Below are 14,947 nucleotides of genomic sequence, written 5' to 3'. Positions count from 1 at the left end.
GTGCTCATACACAGGGGACACATGGACCAGTTTTGATACAGCCTCAGACCTTAATCTAGGTAGATTTTTGCAAGCACTGGCTTTTGGCCTCTCACCATGGCTCTGTGTAGAAACAGAGATGTGGTATGACAGACAAGGCTGTGGGAACAGCGAAACAGCTCTCCACATCATTTTGCTTCTGTACTTGTTTGATGCTTGTCATTGAATTTTAGAGGTTGCTTTAGCAAGTTTCCCTTTCTTATTTATTTGTTTGGATAGAAATGTGTATTTAACTTTGAAATGCTGCGGCTAGGGAGAGGAAAAGGCAGAGGAATGAAGAGACATTAATAAAATAAACTAAAATACCACTGAAAATTTGTGTACCACTGCTATATATTTGGTCATTTGATTTTCACCACACAGACAAAAGGTGGAGGTACCATGCAGACAGATGGTGTAGCTGAATAATAGGTTGGATAAGAAAGTTAAGGAATGGCATAATCTGTCTCAGTATTTTTCAAAGTTTTTTTCTGCCCGTGAAGTTTACCTTTCTTCTGAAAAGCCATATGAGGTTGTGGGGTTTTCAGTTTCAAATCTCATCTGTGATGATGGTAGATACAGATTTACTTAAAATCCACATCTGCCTTCCTTTTTCAACATTCTAGTAATGAAAGCCAGTAAAATAGATTAACCAGGAATATCTGGAGATAAAGGGACAGATTCAGGTTTCAAACTTTCTCTGATTTAGGACGATGCTCAAAGGCAAAGCCTGAAATTTAAGGCTTATTAGTGTGAATAAAATACTAATGCAACCATTGTTCTGGGTACATTTATTATCACTTTAGGCCACATATCAAGAAGAGAATTCATATTCTGGTATCTCTACTCATCTTCTTGAACCAGCTGAAAATGAGCTTTTGCTTCCTAAGTTCAAGATGCACAATTTTCTTAGGAAAATAGGGAAGTCCCAAAGTATTGAATATTCACTGCAGTTTTTAAAATTAGTTGAAATTGTAAGCCTCACAGAAGGAAATCAGTGCTTAAAATTTCCTGAAAAAATAAGCTAAAATGAACTCTAACAAATGTTTTGGTCAGTATAAAAAATTGCTAGGTCCAGTAGGTTATTAGTTATCCCAGTTCTTTATAAAAATACCCAGTGACTTTTCTTTTAATAGACTTCAGTTCTTCTGTGAAGCGCTTAAGTCTGTTTAGCTTTGCATAGGAGCTAGCCAGTACACTTTATGTATTTTAGGAAAGATAAACCTGCAGGCAGAATGAATTTTCCTACAGCAGGAAATTCCAGAATAACATCTAAGGGTAAAAAGGACTGCTCTTGTCATGTAGGCTTGTTCCCACATCTAAAGCCACAGGTATTTCACACAGAAATAAGTCAGATTTAAGGGATCTTAGCATGAAAATGAATTTTGAATTAAATGCTCTGCTCTTACCCTGCAGTGGGTGTTCCCTGTTTTCCCTGTTCTGTTTTTTCAGATAATGTAAATGTAGCACAAACAACATTTCCCAGAGAAAATAAGCAGTGTCCATTGTTACTTACTGGTCGTATTTGTTTGTGCTGAAGTGACATTTGCTTATTTTTGCTTCTCAATGCCATATGCATGAGTTTACTGATTCAGAACTCCCTGAATTTTTGATCCTGTTCAGCACTGTGAGAAATCTCAGTTGAAGGGTTTAATGCATTTTCCAATCAATGTGTAGGGGAAATTTGGCCTTATCAATTTAAATGCTGGAGATCCTTTCATTGCATTATGGAAGAATCTTCGCTAAGCAGAGATTATTCTTAAGAACTTCATAACATTTAAAGGTTAATATGTTAGGTAAAGAACAATATCTTAAGACAAACATTTTTATTACAGGACTTGAAGGGATAGTTCTGATTAAATTACACAATTATTTGAATGGGAAAGAAGACAAAGTGCATCATTTCTTGCCCTCAACTTTAATGCCTTTAATCAAATAATGACCTTCTGGAAATAGTTAATTTTAAGCATTTGGAAAGATCAATACCACTTTGCCACCAAAAAATGGCCCAGATGATGAAATTTGATGTATTTAAAGTACCATTTCACCCTTTTAACCTAGTAAATAATTTAAAATGCTTTCAGTACTCCTTTGCTACCATTATGTATCTCACTCAAAGTATTATGACTTTTCCAAAAGCAACCTTTCTGTGCAATGTGCAGCTTACAAGTTTAATACTAAAGACTAATACTATATGCCTATATGATAGTGGTTATGTTGGCCCTTTTTCTTCCCTTGTACATGTGGAATCTGTTGAGTAAAGAAATAGAAGTATCTAAGATGAGTGCAGTTGTTTGGAACAATAATGAGATTGTAAAGCAAGTTGGATGGCTTTTGAAGGGGAAAAAGTCAATATTTAAAGTTTAGTCCCTGAGTTCTTTTCCTTTGTTTTGTCTATAAGCTTTCCTGTTAAAGGTGAAGGATTTGGATTGCTCAGACAATTAAGAGCCCATTTTACCAAGTGTAATTTCATATCTGCGTTCTATAAACTGGAGTGCCTTCAGCATTGTAAATAATAAAAATTGCCCTCTATTAGCATGTTTGTGGGCAGATTAAAAACAGTCTTCATTAGCATAAGTAACACTTACAGATTCTTTTAAAAGTAGAAAATTATTTGTTGAATGATAAATTGCTAGCTTTCTAGTTAGTTGCTGAAAATGTGCTCATTCAAAATGCCTACTTTAGTTTAGTCTACAATTCTCAATTTTTTTTAGTTAGAAGTACTGTTTAATGGATTATGTACTTAGTCTTTGTTCACGGTAGATGCTGAAATGCAATTCACACTTTCTGCTAAAATGTTGGTATCAAATACCTCCCTATTTAGATTGATTTCTTTTAACACCATAGATTTTTATTATACTATATGCCTCAGAGAATGATACAAAATAATCTTAAATACACTATAACCAAAAAATCCTGAACAGGTCTTAGCATTGATACTCTAAAATATTTTCCCTTTTTAGGTTTATGCTACAGCCTTTCTAAAAATGCTGAAGTCGTTGTTATTCTGTAAGAAATATTCATAATTTGGCAAATTATTATCAATGTAACAAATTAACCAAACAAGTTCAATTGCTTGACCTTGTAGCTTTCCCTTCTCAGACTAGGTATTGTTGTGGCTGATTTGAAAAGCTTTGGCCAGAGAACATTTTTCATTATTGTAATGCTGTCCTGTTTGATGTAATTAGGGCAGATATTTACACTTTAGGTGTAGATTTCTTTTCAATAATAAAGAATGGAAGAATATTTTATTAGAAATTCCATGTGAAAGAGCAGAAGATTTTATTTAAGCACAGCAGAGGTCTGACTGAAAAGAATAGAATTTAGATATATGGATAAAATGCATAGATGTTTTCTTTAAAATAAGCATGCTCATGGGTATTGCAGAGCCCAAGTTTTGGCAGTTATCCTCTTTGCGCTTTTCCTGCAATAGTTTGGCAGTTCAGCTTTCACAGGTTTTTTTCCTTTAATGTCTTGTTTTTCTTTACTAAATCCCTATCAGAAAACCAGACAGAAGACTCTTATTTATTTTAAATATCTTAGGTTTAGCATCTTTTTTTTTTCACCATTTTCTTGCTTACTGTAGCAAGACCTTTGCAGATGGTACTTGGTTACTTGAAAGTGCATAACAGTATTTTCTTTGTAGCAGATGGATTTAAGACTTTTAGTTCCCAATAAATGTAGGTTTACAATACATAACTTTACAGGATTTGTGTTGTATATAACAGGTTTGAACATATTATCTCAGAATTCATCTGCATGGCATTTTCAGCTTATCCAGGGCCCATGCCAGTATTTTAAGTAATAGGGAGAGCATAGTGATTGATAGCAGCTAAAGGCGTGATTTTGAATAGAAACAAAGGTTTTAGAACAGAAGGTGTCAAATTAAACTTTGTCAGTTTGAAAAGTAGTAACATCCTGAAAGTTCTCCAAACATATTTACATGTGGCTAATGTTTATATTTTGCTTTGTACTCTCTTTATATTCAGTGTAATGTTGCCTGGCAAATTTACTCTGTTTTAAAATCAAGGTTGTTCCCAATGTCATTGCAGAGTTTTTGGGGGGTTTGCCTTTCTGCATAAATGTATCAACTTCATTATTTTAATGCTGTTTTCTTAACAATGTACTCTATATGCTGTATAAACCGGTTGTGATCTAATCTGATTTATAAATATTTCCTTATTATTTTGTGGTCATTTCCACTTCCTGTAAAACTATAAAGACAAGGAAAAAAGGAAACCAGGCAGAAATTGCTCTAGACTAAAAAAGTATGAAAGGAGAAAAACCAGCTCTGTTACACTTGCTTGTAAATTCAGCTGCATTATCTGCAGCACTTCATGCCTTTTTAGATCAAATGGAAACAAAAATTTTACATAACTTAAATATAAATTTTACAGAACTTAAAATTAACCATTATAAAATTCTAGATGATTGTTTTTCCTAAATTTTGTGAAATCATTTCATGCTTTTTCATGTAGGTGACTTTTATGAATGAGCTTTATTTCATGTACAGAATTTTGAACCAGAAGCTAAATTAAATACTTCTATTTGGAATTTTTAATCTTGAACCAAAAGAAAGCATATTGGGATAAAGTTCTTACTCTCTTAACAAACTAAGCCCCTACAGCCTCTCTTGCTGTCCGTCCACTATCTCATCTGAGAACATTGGTGAGATCAGCTTTGATAAATATGTACAGAAATAAACCATGAAGACCAAAAAATTGTTTCTATCCTTGTAATTGTAAAATAATTCAGTTGTTTGTTTCCATGTTTTCCATCAAATGTTTCATCAGAATGTGTCTACTTCTTTAAAAATGTGCCAAGTGGAATAGAGACATTTTGGTAGAACAGTAATCTTTTCTGTGTACCCTGTCAGAACTATCTGTCTTCATAATCTCAAAATCCCTGAAAGGCTAGCAGAGACATGTTTCAGGTTACAATTCATCAAATAATTTTAGATAAGGCATTAGAAGTATTGTTTCAGTGCAAAAATTGAGAGAAAAACCTTGTAAATACAATGTTAGCTATCAGTAGTTAATAAAAATAAGGTCTGACCTAGTAAATACAGAAACAGAAAAGACAGTAAGGGCAGAAGGTATTTCTTAGTTAACAAAAACTATTGCAAATATGTTTAATCAACAGAAAATGTTATTGCCTAGGAATTATTTTTTCTACTTGATATTTTTTAATTATAAAGGGTTTCTACTTCCTTTTCAAGAAAAAACAAACCCTGTGATTCCCATGGTCAGCAGACAAAACACGTGCAGCTTCTAAATTCATGGTGCAACATCTCTTCCAGCCTGTGCGTATGCCTTGGAGAGGTATCGGGGTGAGGACAGGTTGTCTTGTCTTTTTTTTTTTTACTTCCACCAAACTGTCATGATAGACAGCTCTGCTCTTTGTTTCACCACTTTAGAAAGAAAACCAACACTTTCAGTGTAAAGCAGTGCAGATTCCAGACAACCAAAAGACAATTTTTATGCTTTAGCATGGGATGGTTTGTGGCTTTGGGGTTCTTTACTTAAGAATTTTGTAACTGCTCTTCAGTTAAATTATCTAGATTGGTTAATCTTCCTCATAATTTCTCCTCTGTACCCAAGAAGCTGCCTCTGCTTTCTGAGTGCACCACTTTTAACTTACTGCAATAAATGAATACTGCTGTTGAGCATCATCCAGCATTCAGTATCCTGTGGATGCAAGGTGAGCAGAGAGCCATGAGCAACACCTTGTTTTTGTTGGGGCAGGGAGAGCTCGCCCTGCTAATACATTCCAGTGAGATTCCAGAGACCCTTGCTACTGTTTTGAAAACATGCCATACAATTCCAGCCAGGACAGGCTGGGTGTTGTGTGCTCTGTGTGGAGGCATTTGGTCACATTTCCAAGTCATCTTGCTAAACCCTGGAACAATATCCAGCATCCCCGCTTTGTGCATGGTCAAGGAATGGGGTGTGCTCCATCCCCAGGGTGTAGGGGAGCCCTTCTGCTGGCCCTGCTCTCCCCTGTCTCAGCTCCCTCACACACCTCATGAGCACCTGGCAGATTTTGGCCCCATTTAAATTTTTTGCTTTTTCAGCTCTGCTACCACCATCTCTATAACATTTGTCATTTTGATAGTTTCTTGGGGGCATTTTCTTCTGTGTCATTTGTTCAGTTTTTCACTTATATCCAAGCAAATATGCTTCCAATTTTTATACACACCTCACTAAATATTTTCATCTACAATATGAATGCACTAAAATTATTTGTATACTTTTAGTCTTCCCATTGTGGCAATATTTTAACTATTAGCTAAAGATATGAGTATCTTCAAGAAAATACATATCTATATCGTATCTATGAGTCTACTGTATGTGTTAGTAAACCAGTCTGGATAAACCATTAATCCACTATTGGTACATGTAAAAAGGATCTAAAAGCTTCTGTACATTTATATTATTTGTTGATTCAATAAAATGTCACATTATCTTTCCTACCGCATTAAGAAATAAAACTGCATGGACCTATTTTTGAAAACAGATCCTTGAAGCTAAAATAAAGGAAATGTGCATGTTTTATACATGTAATATTATGTTCCTAAATTTTAATATATTAGAAAATTTCTGCTGATGTACAGTGTCCTAGCTAGAGGGTTTGCATTCCTCTTTTAGAACTACCAGTGCACAGTTGAGAAAAAAATCCTCAATTAAATTTTAAGATGTAAAGAAGCATTAAATTTTCGTGATGAACTCATATGTCTCTTTTGGAAGCAAATTAGCAACTGCTTCAGTTGTTCTTGCAGAGGATACTGTAGCCGACTTTATATTATGTACCCCAAAGACTCATAGGCACCTTGCTGTCCTTGACATGGAAACGTATAAAGGGTGTATCAGAAGCTAGAGCACATCTTCCTTCCCCCCAACCCCTAATAATCCTATACATAAAACTGAGACTGGTTTTTTTCTGGCTCTGTGAGGACAATCTGGAAACAGTTATGTATCACTTGAAATAAGTTCACCTGCAGAGAAACCTCTTCTTGTAGCAGAAATTAAGAAGTTATTGCTTGACTGCATTTAGTCATAGGATTCCTGTCTTTTGAAGAGATACTGGGGAGTTCCTCTACTGCTTTGATTTACGTTAGGCAGCCCTACAGTCAAGCAAACAAATAGCAGCACTGTGGTGTGACACCAAGGGGAGGACTCTTTCCAAAATGCCTATGATTGGTAAGGGTCTGTGGAAGGGATGGGCAGCCTCTCAGTGCACTGTTGTTTGCTTTAAGCCCAGTCTGTGCAGTGAAAGCCCTTTTGATCAGGTGAGAGGATGAGAGAATGCAGCACCTCTAAAGTACACATTTCACCTTCATTTTGCCCCTTGCAGCGTGACAAAAAAAAACCTAATGTGTTGCTGGTTTTGTCTTCAAGGGGTGGCTCTGTGAGCTGTTACGTTGGAAAGAAGATCCATCACCAGAAAACAGGACCCTCTGGGAGAATCTCTCCATGATCCGAAGGTTCCTCAGTCTTCCTCAGCCTGAACGCGATGCCATTTATGAACAAGAAAGCAATGCAGTTCATCACCATGGTGACAGGCCTTCCCACATTATCCATGTGCCAGCAGAACAGATTCAGGTTAGTTTACCTTGGCCAATCCCGCAGAGCACTAAGTAAATAAAGCTTTAAACGGAGCGAAGGAAATTAGTGTTTCTTCCCTCCTGGTCAGGCTCAACGCAGGTCTCCCGGTGCAGGATAAGAGCGCGCTGCCATCCAGCACCGCAGTTCAAAGGAGACCGTGCGACCACCCGCAGTTCTTGTTTCGGTTCGCTGCTTGTTTGCTAATGTGTGTGGTGGTAGTGCAGAGGCAGCTCTGTGCGGGGCAGGCGAGCCCCGTGCTGGCTGTGCCTGGCTGGACAGGCACCAAGGCCAAAAGGCAGCGGTGTGTGGCACCGGCCAAAGGTCTTCCTTCCCAGCAGACCAGGAGGACCTTGTTGTGCTGCTGTTCGAAAACCAAACAAGAGCCCTCAGCGGTGATAGCTCGTCCTGGGTAGGAATGAAGGGAAGGGGATTTCTCATCCCAGTTGAACCCCAGCTGAGACTGGGGTGAGTCAATATTTGTTTGTTTTTCCTTCAGAGCCCCTCTCCCACCACCTTTGGGAAAGGAGAGCATAGAGGCGCTTTCCTACCAGGCCTGCTGACCGCTGGACCTTGGCTGGGTGCTGCTCCGCAGGTGAGCTGGCACAAGGGCACCATGTCAGGGAGAGACAGGAGGGGATGCAAGACCCACACCATGAGGCTTGGAAGAGCTGCCCTCTACTTCACGGCAGCCCCAGCAGGCCTCCTGCAGGAGCTGCACACCCTTTTTTGCTGGCACAGGTGCTGCCAGCCGGGAGCGGAGCTGGCTGTTATGCTAAGCTGTGTAGCCCAGGTTGTCAGTGGGGACTGCAGTCTCTCTGAGCTGGGGACTCTTTAATCACATCTCACAAAAGGCCTGAGGTCAGCCTTGTAACTGCTCCTTCTTAAAGGGCAGATATTACCCAACGCTTTTCCAGCCTCAGCTGAGACCCTGTGTATCACTTGTATTACCTATACAGAAAAATATTTACAAAGCTAGGAAGGATAGAGTTATCTCGCAGCCAGAAACAACACGAGTGTATATTAAAGATAAAGCAAACTGAATAAGACAATCCCTTAGGATATCAAGTACTAAAATAATTGTGAAAGCCTGGAAACTTGCTGTTTGATTTAGCAAAAAGAGAGAGAAAGATCTATATTAAGTAATAAAACAGCACTTGTTTGAAAATGTACATTGTTTTTAATAAAATCGCTTCTTAAGGGGATAAAAGGAGAAGCTTATGCACAGTATAAACATTCAACCACTATGCCACTTACTTAGATTTTCTTGCCTTGTTGATAAAAGTTGTGTGTTTGATCTCATAAATATTATTCACATAAGCAGTTGCATTGTAATCTCTTAATATGACTTGTAAGAGTAAGGATTGGGAGATTGGGCCTGAGTTTTGTCTCTGCTGTTCTACATGGTAATTGTTGTAGATGCATAAATATGTAGCTCAGACACAAGTTTTCAAACTGTATATACAAAGCCTCCAGTCTTACAAGAATTTCATGTGCTGGGAGTAGTCTTGAATCTCTTCAGGACAGGAGCCTTGAATGGGACTGCTCACAGACCATAAAACATGGAAAGACCTGAACAGGGATGAGGAAGGAGCCCCAGTTCCAGGGCATTTGTGTCAGATGTTAAAATATGAAGATTACTTAAAGCAGTGGCTTCTAAACCGGTTGTGGATGTCTGTGCGAAGTCTCCACAACCACAAGAGTCCCTATGAAGTGGACAGAATTAAATCCCTCCAGTATTTATACCATTTGTAAATGTTTTTGTGCTTCTTAGGGTCTCAAAGAACTGCTACTAGAAGCCTGGAAGCCACTACCAAAACACAAAAATTATTGAAGGGAGACTCTCAAAGGGAAATAAAATGCAGTGATAGCAACTGCTTGTTTTGCTGTGGTTGTTTTTTAATGATAACTGGTGGTTTGTACCATAAGACAAGAAATTTGCTGATCCAAAATATCTTACTAACCAGTGCTTCCTGTGCTGTGCAGCAAAATAATTGTCAACACAAACAGTAGCTGATAAATTTACTTTTGATTTTAAACATGATCTTATAGTGTACTGTACTCTGGTGGTAGATGAGAAAAACATTTCTATCTCTAGGGCTCAGTGCCTCACCTTTTAAGAATGTTTCTGAATCCATGCTTGCAAAACTTCATCTTAAGCTCTTGTTAATTATTTACATCATGATTTGCTTTATCTTATTCTTCTGATGTGCATATTGGCTCATTTTTATTGCCTGAGTTTTTGGAATGCAGCATGTTCCCTTCTAATAATAATAGTGCAACTTATTTAGAGCTTTGCATCTTAGTGCTTTATAAATATTAACTAAATAATCCCCAGCACAAACACAAAGGCAGGTAAATAGGTCTGTTCTCTGTTTATTTGTTAGGATACAGGCAGTGCAGGCCTGCTTAGAAAGTACAGGCAGGAGAGGTCAGATCCAGAAGGAGAAACACAGATTTCCTGCCTCCAGATCCCTTTGTCCTTGCCGAGGCTGGGTTTGACAGCGCCACGTTAGGCACTTCCAGCCAGCATATTCTGTTGTAATGTTTGCAAGTTTGACAAGACTTCAGTGCATGCTGAGGTCAGATCAGCAGTGAGATATTTCTGAGAGAGATAAAATGCTCTCCTTCCCCCTGACTCCCCAGCCCGTTTGTCTAGCTATTGCTAGAGAGTTGCAGCCCTTGTTTTTGGGCAGCAGCTGCCGTTGCTGGCAGAGCTCCTGCACGTTTGCCCTCATCTGGCACTTTTCTCACTTTGCCCTTGCTACAGTTCTGGCTAAGCTGGTCAAGTTAATCCTATACTATGTCATTTAGCATTTTGTCTTGTCTGCACTTGACTCATGGAGCATGTTCATTAAAATTTGTCAGCTGAACCGCACCGATGTTGTATCATCGGTGCTTTTGGTCTGGCAAAGCTACAGTGTTCTTTTTGTTCTTTCTTTTTTTTCCCTTCCTTTTTTTTTTTCTTTAAACTTACTAAGCCTTTGTTTCTAGCTCTGCAATTTCTTCCCCCTACTCCCTCCTCAGGATTTTCTCAGTTACAAAATATGAGCAAGAATACATGTACAAAAAACTGCTGTTCTTTGTCTTGCAGCAGCAGCAGCAGCAGCAACAGCAACAACAGCAGCAGCAACAGCAACAACAACCAGGTCCCAGACTACCCCCAAGGCAACCGACAGTAGCATCACCAGCTGAATCTGAGGATGAAAATCGTCAGAAACCCCGGCCGCGAACAAAGATTTCTGTTGAGGCCCTAGGGATCCTACAGAGTTTCATACAAGATGTAGGCCTGTATCCAGATGAAGAAGCAATCCAGACTCTCTCCGCTCAGCTTGACCTGCCCAAGTACACCATTATCAAGTTCTTTCAGAACCAGCGATATTATCTCAAGCACCATGGGAAGCTGAAGGACAATTCTGGTTTGGAGGTGGATGTTGCAGAATACAAGGAAGAAGAGCTGCTCAAGGATTTAGAAGACAGCATCCAAGACAAAAATGCAAACACGCTTTTTTCAGTTAAACTAGAAGAAGAGTTATCAGTAGAAGGGAACACAGAGATTAATGCTGAATTGAAAGACTGATCTAAAAGTATTATTTTCTTTCAACAGTGCCGCTGGTATTTACTAATGAAATGAAAATTCCATCTTGCGTTGTGTCAAAAACCCTTATTATTCATTGTTTGGCCAATGAATCTTCCAAAACTTGCACAAAAGTTGAAAAAAAGGATAATGCAGACTGCACTAGATGTTTTACTCTATTTTACAAACTGCTTCGCAGCAACAGATGAAGCGTTGAGGATTGTTTGATATTAATTTGTGTTCACGGGATACACTGTGAGTGTACCCAATAAGCATGATACCAGTGATTTTGATTCTGGAGCCTTCAGACAAGCATTACAACTTTTGTGATTTACTGTTTTTTCGTTTCTGTTTTGTTCTTGTTTTTTAATTATTACTGTAGCACTCCACACTTGATCTTTGAAAAATCACATTTATTTAAAAAAGTAAAATAAAAAGAGTTTGTTACTCTTGTTCTATTGTATGTTACAAAAGAACTATAGACTGTGGAATGCAGTTTAAAGATAACATATGCCAACAAATGCCTTGTATTATATGGCACTGCCGTAATTCAGATTTGTTTTCTTTTGGAAATAAAGGTCACTGTATTTTTTTTTCCATTCTCATTGTTACATGGTTTTAGAGAAAATGAAAAAGAAAATGTGAAACACGATTTAGTCCTCATTATTTATTTGTAGATCCTGCAGCATCATGTTGTAATTAATTTTTTTGGAAGTTTCCGTTAAATGTAATATTGCTTCTCTTGTTACCATACTGATTTTTTTTTTCTATTTATAAATGTATTTTGATGGGCAGTAAAACAAAGTGTCTTAAAAGTTTTAAATAGAGAAAATGTGCTTTACACAGTTGCCTATAAAAAGTGCTCTATGTTATCCAAGCAATTCATACTATAAGCTTCACTCTTATTGTTGTATGCAATTTTTACTATCATGCAAATAAGCTTAGGTAAATAAAACTAATAGATCACCTTAGAAACTTATGCAATTAATGTGAAAATAATTGATGTTTGCAATGTGTCTTCCTTTGGTTTACAATCAATTTTAAAGCTACAGCTGTATAAATTTTCTGTATAAAGGTGTATTTCTTTTTTATGAGTTTATTGCTATGAAAACACCAGTTATTTTGTTACAGCTGGCTGTTTTTATAAGTGTATCACAATTTTCTTTATGCAGAAATGTTCTGACTAGGAGTGGTTATTGACTGTAACTACACAATTAAAATTGTTTGTATGGTATGATATGGCAGGGTTTGTCTGCGTATGTGTGTATCTGGGAGGAATAACTTGTTCTTAGTGCACATCATACCTTCTTGCCACCACTTTGTTCTCCTTTAAAATCACAGGCAGATTTTTTTTTAATGGCCTTCTTAAAATTTGAATTTAGATAACATACTTCAAAAAGAAACACAGTTTGGTTATGAAAATCATAACCTGTCTTTTCTTGGTTTAAAAACTTGCCTGCCCAACAGAGATAGCAGGATATTATTGAGTCAGAAGGCTATCAGGCATAAACATATTTACAATTCCTGGCAGTAATGCACTTATAATGGATACAGCTGGTTTTATTTTACACTAGAATTATGCTAACACTGTTCCTTGCACTAATGTATAAACATTAAAAAAAAACATTAATAGTCATAAAATAAATAGGAAAGATGGGCTTTGCCCATAGCAGTCTCCTTCTAAGCAAGATTATTTTTAATGATCACTAATAAGGTTCTTGATAAAGCCATAACAATTGGTGACCTCCAAATTTATGCAAGGCTCATGTCTAGGCTGAAGAGCAGTCTGCAGCTACAAGTTGTGGAGTACACGCTGTTCTCCTAGGAGAGAAATAACTCACATGCGCTGTGACTCGGGATGGGGATTCAGCTCAGTTCTTCCTGAAATGACTAAAAGTTTACAAAACTCAACATGAATTTCAAAGGCACAAATGACTCTTAGCAAAAGTCTTGGTTTAGTTCCATTAAGTTCATAAGGAAAGGCTGGCCTTTTTCGCAACGTTCTTTGTGGGTCCACTGAGCAGCTCTCAGCTGCGGCACCTCTTGGCTTCTTCCAGGACTGTGTTGGGACTACACCATGGTTTGGGCTTGGGATCCAGTCCAGTTGAAAGAAAAAGCCTTAGTACCACTCTGGAAGGGAAATAAGCCTTAGGAGGGACACATCTATGTAATTTGGCATTGCATTCCAATAAAAAGGCAGTAAAACTATGTTCTCGCTTAAGGGACTTGTAGAAGCTATAAAACTATCGATAGCCCAAAGCTATGCTGGTCACTAAAAGGCAAAAATAAGCCTAGTCTAGGGAAGCGACTGTGATCATGATTGGATTTCTTCCCTTATTTCAATGGCATTGTTGCTGTGTGCAGCCATGCAGATGGAGCTAGGACTGACCCCTGTACACAACTGAGGGGCAGGGTGTGTAGCCCAGGCGATGCAAGCTGATTTGGTGGGCAGGACAATACTGCTGGCACCCTTGGGTACACTCTATAACTAATAATGTGTGCAGATACAAGGCAGAAGGGGAAGTGAAGGAAAGACTTGAATGTACCTCTCTCCACACTAAATGCTAGTACACACAGCACTCCAAATACCAGAAAGAGGGCAACCCTACAAAAGCATAAGAAGAAATGTTTAGTCTTTGCTATTTTGCAAGCAATTTCCTTTTCTTTTATCATTTTAAGTTTTATGGGTGCTGAAGTAGAGGCCATGTGTGCTTGCAGATGGTTATTATAGCTGTTTCTTTTCCATTATCTTCATTGTTCTTTCTCCTACTGTAGCTGAGGTTATCTTCCAAATGGTTCAGCCTCTGTAGTCACACATTACCTGCACAGGAGTTCGAATCATTGCCTTTTTGTGTCCCAGTGGGTGGGCTGCAAGTACAGTCTTTTAACTTGACCCATGTGACCAAAGCATTTTTGTTAAATCTTTGGCAGTGTTTTCAAAGGTGATATGGGTATTAATGATTCCAGCTTTCTGTGAATGCAAGAGGCTTGTACTGTTAGGAATTCAGCTACAGCAAGCACATGCCACCTTGACTCATGGGCCAGCTAGACTACCTAGAAAATTACCTTATGTCCTTTTCTGTTCCTTAAGTTTCTTTTTCCCACTGTCTGGTGGAAACATACCAAAAAAACCCAAACCAACGAACAAATCCCAAATGAACAAACACACCTTTCCACTTCAGCAAAGATTAAGAAATCAGACTGGAATTCTGTAATGAAGCACTAAAATTGAGACACAAAACCACTATTAATTGGGAAGCTGTTAGTAAAACTCACTAAGTAGGTCTTCTCTAAATGCATGAAATGGGTATATACTCATATATACATACATATAATATGTAGTATCATATGCTACATGTGTACTTAGGGAAGAATGGGAAAAGAATATTACTAGGAATAGACGTTAACCTGCAAAGACAGCCAAATGCCTAAAAAAGAGGGAACTGAGTGCTGGGAGAGGATGGTGGGACTTAGTTTCACTATAAAACTGAAGTTAAGTATTTACCATGTTTTATACAATGGTGTTTATCATAAAATGTGGAGTATTTGTACTCTCTGATGATTCCCATTATTCTATATTTAACTGACAAGATTTATGTGTATATGCTATATTCCTCAGTGTATGTTTTTCCACCCTGAAAGAAACCCAAATAGGTCCCAGATTCCAACAGGTCCATGGCTTGGGGACAGTCTCAAGCCCCAGTCACATCTGCAAGTTGCTTATAATTATAAAGGCTCAGTACCGTACAAT

The 14,947-nt window shown here is 37.9% G+C and overlaps 1 protein-coding gene across 9 annotated transcripts in view; it reads left to right on the top strand.

The window, feature by feature from the left end:
• SATB1 (SATB homeobox 1) overlaps positions 1 to 12,433 on the top strand; it is a 92,095-nt gene extending 79,662 nt beyond the window's left edge. For 6 of the 9 annotated variants that reach the window (XM_064414052.1, XM_064414076.1, XM_064414058.1 and 3 more), the window contains 3 exons: positions 7,416 to 7,619; positions 8,119 to 8,214; positions 10,714 to 12,433. In XM_064414052.1, coding sequence (XP_064270122.1) covers positions 7,416 to 7,619; positions 8,119 to 8,214; positions 10,714 to 11,199 — 786 coding nt within the window. In that variant the 3' untranslated portion in view covers positions 11,200 to 12,433. The remainder of the gene's footprint in view (positions 1 to 7,415; positions 7,620 to 8,118; positions 8,215 to 10,713) is intronic. The other 3 variants (XM_064414082.1, XM_064414100.1, XM_064414091.1) reach the window with 3 other exon arrangements.
• The last annotated feature ends 2,514 nt before the right edge of the window (positions 12,434 to 14,947 follow it).

This window comes from Passer domesticus, chromosome 1 (assembly GCF_036417665.1).
Source record: "Passer domesticus isolate bPasDom1 chromosome 1, bPasDom1.hap1, whole genome shotgun sequence".
Classification (NCBI taxonomy): domain Eukaryota; kingdom Metazoa; phylum Chordata; class Aves; order Passeriformes; family Passeridae; genus Passer; species Passer domesticus.
This window is presented reverse-complemented; position numbering and strand designations above follow the sequence as displayed.